Source organism: Triticum aestivum, chromosome 3D, assembly GCF_018294505.1.
Source record: "Triticum aestivum cultivar Chinese Spring chromosome 3D, IWGSC CS RefSeq v2.1, whole genome shotgun sequence".
Lineage (NCBI taxonomy): Eukaryota > Viridiplantae > Streptophyta > Magnoliopsida > Poales > Poaceae > Triticum > Triticum aestivum.
The window spans coordinates 57,302,195-57,310,072 of NC_057802.1; the positions used below are offsets into that span (position 1 = coordinate 57,302,195).

The following is a 7,878-nucleotide window of genomic DNA, read 5'->3' on the forward strand; positions in this document are numbered from 1 at the left end:
AGTTTGATCAATACCATTTAGCATGCTTGCTTATCAGTTTGATTGACCTCTATTTTTGTAAAGTGGTTGTGGCAGCAACCCGGGAATAATTACTGTGGATACTACATTTGCGAGTCCATCCGCTACCATACCTGTGAGCGGGGCTACACTGAAGAACAATATGAAGTGCGTAAGCAATAATATTCACAATTTTATTTTATTACCATCATTTGTGTTGAGTTTCATTTATTCATATATATATGTATTGACCCCCTTCTTCAAATTAGATTTTTCGGAAGCGGGATCAACTCCTAGCACCAGATCGTATGCGAGGAATTCAAGAGGAATTGGCGGCATTCTTCCTTGACCACGTGATCGCTGAAAACGGAGAATACTATGTGGACCCTGTGTTGCTACAATATAATTAGGAGATTGTATTGTAAGAGATAATTATTGTATATATGTAGCCGGTAGTGTCGGATAGATATACGAGAACTTGTTGTTCGACGAATATCTCGGAGAAGGAGAGGTGGTCGATATCACTTCTCTCTGTATGCATATATATATGTTCATGACGATCTTCTGTTTCCTTCATTTGATTACTAGCTAGCGTGTCTACTCCTCTCCATACGTATATAGTACGTAGCGTCGACAAAGCACGGAGATAAGAGAGGACACTTCTCTCTATTAATTAGCTAGCTAACACAATATATGAAACACCTAAATTAACCCCCCAAAACCCCTAAACCACCCCCTTTCAAAAAAAACAAAAACCTCAGCTCCTGCCAGGTGCTGACGCGTGGATGCCTATTGGTCCCGGTTGGTGGCACCAACCGGGACCAAAGGCCCTCCTGCCTGGGCTCCCCGCACCGTCCACGTGGACGGCCTTTAGTCCCGGTTCTTGACTAAAGGGCTAGGGCATTAGTAACGACCCTTTAGTCCCGGTTCCAGAACCGGGACTAAAGGCCCTTATGAACCGGGGTAAAAGCCCCTTTTCCTACTAGTGATTGAGGAAATCGTTAACTGGTAGTTGCTCGATTGGTTGACGAGTAGAGGATTAATAGGCTAATCGACCAGTTAATCAATTAGTCGGACGCTTTATCAGTTTATCGACTACTGGGTGACCCTATGAGTAGGAATTAATTGGCAAGTTAACTGGTTAATCGGCTGAATTCTTGAATAGGGATTTCAAGTATCATCCGTGTTAGCGTCCCACTTCCAGGGGCAGCATGAAGGGTATCGAGGAAGAAATCCGAGGGTTCGAAAGAAGAGCTTGATGCCGGTTTCAACTGTGATCCACTAGAACAGGCAATTTTTTTGAAATTCTATACAACATTCTTTTTTTTTTCTTGAGCAACTTCTATGTATCGTTCTTTTTTTTTGAGACATTCTATGTATCGTTCTATGTTATCATTATGAGCACAATCGTCTACAGCATTTCAAAGTGAGCCGTCCCATTAAACCCTCCACCTGTTCGTGGTTCATTGGAAGGCTCAGAAAATTCCATCCGTTTTGGGGAGCTTCCGGGCCAAAATTTTCTCTTTTCTTTATTTCTCTATCGGTTTTCTGATTCACTCAAGTGGTTTTCCTTTTTTTCTCTTTCATTTTTCTGTTTCTTGTTCTGTTTTTTTTCTTACTTTTTAGAAAGTTTCATCAATTTCCACAAATGTTTAAAATCTTCAAAAAATGTTTCAAATATAAAAATTGTTCATGTTTTCAAATTTTGTTCGTCTTTTTTCAAAAATGGTTGAAATTTGAAAATGTTTGGAATTTAAACAATCACTATTTCTATAGAATGTTCATAAATTTCAAAAATTGTTCACATATTCAAACACTTCTTTCGGGATTCCAAAAAAATTTCACTTACATAAAATTTGTTCCTTTTTGCACTCTTTTTTTGAAAATAAATGAATATTTTTGCAAATCTTAAAACAATTTCCCAATATGTGAACATTTCTGAATTAAGTGAATTTTTGAAATTTATGACCATTTTTCGTATACATGAACTTTTTTTAAATTCCTGAACATTTTCACCAGTCTTCATGAACATATTTAGCTAATATTTTTTGAATTAGTAAACTTTTTTCCTTGAATTCATGAACATTTTCTTAATTGTACATGAATATCTTTTGGATTCACAATCAGTTTTTGAATTTGTGAACACTTATTAAATTCATGAACATTGTTTGTATTCACGAACATTATTTTTTAAAATTAGCCAACAACTTTTCAAAACCCAGTCGGAATATATAAAAGTCAAACACTAAAATATTGAAAGAAAACTTAAAGATAGAAAAAAATGCGCGTGGGAGCGCTGCCGCCAGTGACTGGCCCAAGTCGCTGAAGACCGGTTTTGTTAAAGCTATTGAACCTTCTAGAAAGTTCCCACACCGATTTTTATTTTGATTTTTTCTCCTTTTGCATTTTTGTTTTTCTTTATTTTCGTTTTTTCATTTTTGCTTCTTTTTATATATGTTTTCCCCTCGTTTTTTCTTGTTTTCGTGAACATTTTTTTAAACCAGGGACATTTTTTGTTCATTGAATTCAAAAATTGTTCATCTAATTCAAAAAAATCATGAAATTCAAAGTTTGTTCATCATATTGATATTTTGCCATAATTTTTAAAAAATATCAAACTAAAAAAATTCTAAATTCATCCGATTTTCAAATAATGTTCTGGAATTGATAATTTGTTCATTAAGTTGAAAACAATGTTCATCAAATTCAAAATTTGATCATCTGGTAAAATAATGTTCATCAATATTCAAAAATAGGTGATGAAAAGAAATTCAATTTGTTTCATGAAAATGCAAAAAATGTTCATCAAATTAGAAATTTTCTTTATATTTTGAAAATATGAACATTTCATGAAAATACTTTGAATTGTCGAATAAATTTGTGAACTCTTTTTATTAAATTTAGGAACCTATTCTTAGTTGTACATGAACATCTTTTGGATTCACGATCATTTTCTGAAATTGTTAATATTTTAAAATTCATGAACATATATATTTTCATTCATGAACTTTTTTCTTCAAATTCTCCAACATCTTTTTTAAAACCCAGTTAGAATATATTGCAGCGGGCATATATGCTAGTGGATATATAAATAAAATTCATGTTACGATATTAATATGCATTTTTTCCAATAAATAGGATATATTAATATTCAAGAAGATATCAATTACATCCTTCCTATGCATAAACATGGTCTCAAGAGCTACTCAACCACATTCGCGAAAGAGAAAAATTCAACCAACAGAACAAATGCAACAAACCTCACTGGTACAGCCAGCTGCTATATATACGGTTTATAACCCCTTTCCGCAACGACATTTTAACCGTCGCCTTGCTAGTGTGTGTGATAGGGGGGGTCCTTTCCACACGACCCAGAAACCATCGGGGATAGGCAGTAGAAATGCATACATTTTGCATAACTGAGCGTATGTGATGCAGGCAATTATCCTAAACATGAGTCTTCAGACAACTGTTTGTGATATCTCGAATATCCCAAATGCTCCATCCTTAGTACTCGTTTGTGCTCGTAATACCATCACAGTCGGTATTCTGTGGTGTTACGTTTACGATGCGCGTCCCATCATAAACAGTTCAAGGCTATAGAACGTGTATGATAAGCAGACCATCACACACATTCACTTCTCCCGGACCGTATGCGATAAATAACTAAGAAGATTAACTAATCATCGTACGGATGTCGAATAGGATTACGAAACATCGAACCGTCGTAATAGTGTCGTACAGGATAACTATCAAACACGCTATTTGGTGGTGCAATGTTTACGATAAGTACCACATCAGAAACATATCATGATTGTAAAGCATGTACGAGTTGATTAACTTTCATGTTCAACACTTTTCCATCTGATATCGTCTTGGGGATGAATTTGTGTGAAAAATCACTAAATAATACTACAAACCCAGTTTTCTGGGAGCAACCGTACGAACTTTATGTTGCATCCGAGGTTCACTTTTTCTACAACCCATTGTTTTGGATGCAAAAGGTGCATATGACCGTGGATTGAGATTATCTAAAAAGCAAAATTTGATTGTATCGACAAGGCAAACAACTTTTGTTTTGACACTTTTCTATTTTAGGCCATTTTAGTTATGTTTTATGCCATGCTAAAATCTGGTGTTAATGCATGCATCTTGGAACTTGTCATAACATTTTATGTCTGAGCTCTGATTTGGGCTATCATTTCCATTTGTATCGTCTCGGACATGGTACTACAATGGTGAACTCTAATATTTAAACTGACCTCATCTTCCTATGATTCAAGCCACCTTTATGATCGTGTCACTCTAAGTGTCATGCCTCCCTGTTTTTGGTAAAGCTAGTGTGCCAAAAAATAGGTTGCACCACTTTTGTTCCAAGGACAATGTCACTACTCCATCGGCCTTTGCACATGTGCTGGGCAGGCGAACGTCTGGTCTGCCGACATGAATGCAGGTGGGAAGTAGTCCCGTCCGGTCACGTCCGCTCTGACCGACAGAATGCAGTGCGGAAAGCGGGCGGACACGACGGGAAAGGAGGTTTTGTGTCGGCTGGGGGTGGCAGAGGTCCGGACGCCCGCAAACCTCCCCTTCGTTTTTTTTTCTAGTTTGTAAACTTTTGGACTTCCGGACCTGTTTGGAAAAATTTGGTGACTGCCGTTGGATGGCAAAAAAATGTTTGATATGTACGGTTTAGACATTTAGGGGTGATTTGGTGATCCGTGCTGGGTTGCCCTAGAGGTTGTGTATTTGTGCAATTTCCTTCAACTTTCTTTATTTTTCTATAAGGTTGCAATCCTCCATTTTTTCAAAAGAAAAAACATTTTATCCAAGGAGGACCCAACGAGTTACACCCACACGTGCGAATGGATGATAGGTACACTGCCAATTAAGTCAAACCATCGCGTGGAAAAAGTTATGCGGCTGCGGCTCACAAACAAACAAATCTGGCATGGCATGGAGCGAAATTTCAAACCAAATGGCACATCAAGCTATGACTGCATCGCATTAGCACAGCGACGGGATCCTCAAGGGCTGGAACGACGATGAGAGCTCCAGTCAACAGTCAACACCAGTACAGTGCACAGTACAGAGCCCATCCGAGAAGGCAGCCTCGCTACGTTAGTTCTCAATCATAGTGTGCTATCCTCGAGTCTGATACCAAGCTCCTACTCTAGCTTTGAATCGTACCATCGACCATGGCCGTGGGTTTTGCTGGTAGCGGCGGTGGCGAGGACCAGCAGCGGTATGGCGGGAGGGTCACAGCGTTCGCGGCGCTCTCCTGCATCACGGCGGCCATGGGCGGCGCCATCTTCGGCTACGACATCGGCACCGCGGGCGGGGTGTCGTCCATGGAACCGTTCCTGAGGGACTTCTTCCCGGACGTGCACCGGCGGATGCAGGCCGGCGCCGGCGTCGGCAACTACTGCAAGTTTGACAGCCAGCTCCTCACGCTCTTCACCTCCTCGCTCTACGTCTCGGGGCTCCTCACGGCCGTGCTCGTCGCGTCGTGGTTCACGGAGAGGCACGGGCGCCGGCCGTCCATGATCCTCGGCGGCGTCGCGTACCTCGGCGGCGCCGCGGTCAGCGGAGGGGCAGTGAACGTGTACATGGCCATCCTCGGCAGGGCGCTGCTCGGCGTCGGCCTCGGGTTCGCCAATCAGGTTACAAAATTTTTTATCGTCATTAGTCAAGTTTTTTTAGGATCGTCATTAGTCAAGTTAATTACTCTTATTGTTTAAATAAGTGTGTGTTTATAGGGGTAAGTATATACGCATAGGTATAATCGCTTGCGTCTGTACCGTATTTTTTTTTAAAATAAGCGTAGTTGATTTAGTATAATTTTATATTAAATCAGTGATACTTATTTTCAAACGGAGAAATAAATACATAAAACAATAGGACTCTATTACAAATCTCACACCAGATTTTTTTACCATGGCAAATTAAACATTTTTGAAGGTAAATTACGTTTTACTAAGGAAATCAAATTTAGTTGCCGAGCATGACAAATCCGTCTCATTTTATTTTCTGATAGAAAAATTGCCGTGCTTGAAACTAAATTTGTCATCACCATGCTAATACAAATTGCCATGAAGAACGTCAGATGTGCCTAAAAATCTGACGTCATATTTTTTGCATTTTCAAGAAAAAATGACAATTTTGTTTGTAGGCAGTGCCACTGTACCTGTCCGAGATGGCGCCGGCGCGATACAGGGGAGCCTTCAGCAACGGTTTCCAATTCAGCCTCTGTCTCGGCGCTCTCGCCGCCACCGTCGTCAACTATGGCGCCGAGAAGATCAAGGCTGGCTGGGGCTGGAGGCTCTCGCTGGGCCTGGCCGGCGTCCCCGCTGTGCTGCTCACCGTCGGCGCCATCTTCTTGCCGGAGACGCCCAACAGCCTCGTTCAGCAAGGGAAAGGCCGTGGCGAGGTGAAGGCGCTGCTCCAAAAGATAAGAGGCGTCGACGCCGTCGACGAGGAGCTGGACGACATCGTCGCCGCCAACGCAACGGGACAGGCCGGCGACAACGGCCTGCGCCTCATCCTGTCGCAGCGCCGGTACCGCCCGCAGCTTGCCATGGCCGTCCTGATACCGTCCTTCACGCAGCTCACCGGGATCAACGCTATCGGCTTCTACGCGCCGGTGCTGCTGCGCACCATTGGCATGAGCGAGAGTGCGGCACTGCTGTCCACCATCGTCATGGTCATCATCTCCTCCGCGTCCACCTTCGCGTCCATGCTCCTCGTCGACCGCTTCGGGAGGCGGACGCTCCTCGTCCTCGGCGGCGTCCAGATGTTCCTCTCCGAGGTGCTCATCGGCGGCATCATGGCCGCGAAGCTCCGCGACGAGGGCCAGGTCAGCAGGGCCTACGCCGTCGTCCTAATCTTCCTCATCGCCATCTACTCCACCGGCTTCGGCTGGTCCTGGGGCCCGCTCAGCTGGCTGATACCGAGTGAGATCTTCCCGCTGGAGGTCCGGTCCGCCGGGCAGAGCATCACGGTGGCGTCGGGATTCGTGTTCACCATCCTCGTCGCGCAGTACTTCCTGGCCATGCTGTGCCGGCTGAAGGCGTGGCTGTTCTTCTTCTTCGCTGGCTGGATCCTGGTCATGACGGCGTTCGCGTACCTCTTCTTGCCGGAGACCAAGGGGATCCCCATTGAGCAGATTGGGAACCTATGGGGGAGGCACTGGTACTGGAAGAGAGTTGTGGGGGTTGAGGAAGTAGACGACGGTCAGAAGCTCTAAAGCTTCTTCCACTTTCTTTCAGAGAAGAGAAAGAAAAGGGTGAAGCCTTATTCGATTCAGAGGGTTTCAAAGTGGATCGAAAAGGGTGGAGCCTGATTACAAGATGGCAAACCCGTTGCATACTTTTATGAAAAATTGAGTGGGCCTAGTCTGAACTATTCTATTTATGATAAAGAATTATATGCTCTTGTTTGGACCTTAGAAATATGGCAACATTATTTATGGCCCAAAGAATTTGTTATACATTCTGATCATGAATCTTTGAAACACATTAAAAGTCAAGCAAAACTGAACAGTAGACATGCTAAATGGGTTGAATTCATTGAGACTTTCCCTTATGTCATTAAACACAAGAAGGGTAAAGAAAATGTTATTGCTGATGCATTGTCTCGTCGTTATACTATGCTTTCACAACTTGACTTTAAAATATTTGGTTTGGAGACCATCAAAGATCAATATGTGCATGATGCTGAATTTAAAGATGTGTTGCAGAACTGTAAAGAAGGTAGAACATGGAACAAGTTCGTCGTTAACGATGGATTTGTGTTTCGTGCTAACAAGCTATGCATTCCAGCTAGCTCCGTTCGTTTTGTTGTTGTTGCAGGAGGCGCATGGAGGAGGACTAATGGGACACTTTG

At 42.4% G+C, this 7,878-nt stretch overlaps 1 protein-coding gene across 1 annotated transcript; it reads left to right on the plus strand.

Moving 5' to 3' along the window:
• The first annotated feature begins 4,991 nt into the window (after nt 1-4,991).
• Nucleotides 4,992-7,432, plus strand: LOC123077391 (hexose carrier protein HEX6). The gene is made up of 2 exons (XM_044499660.1): nt 4,992-5,657; nt 6,167-7,432. Exons 1-2 carry the CDS (start codon nt 5,193-5,195, stop codon nt 7,238-7,240), a joined length of 1,539 nt encoding a protein of 512 aa, XP_044355595.1. The 5' UTR covers nt 4,992-5,192; the 3' UTR covers nt 7,241-7,432.
• The last annotated feature ends 446 nt before the right edge of the window (nt 7,433-7,878 follow it).

Coding starts and splice junctions, on each gene's coding strand:
- LOC123077391 (XM_044499660.1), top strand. CDS start 5,193: ATGGCCGTGGGTTTTGCTGGTAGCGGCGGTGGCGAGGACCAGCAGCGG. Junction 5,658..6,166: donor GCCTCGGGTTCGCCAATCAG/GTTACAAAATTT, acceptor TTTTGTTTGTAG/GCAGTGCCACTGTACCTGTC.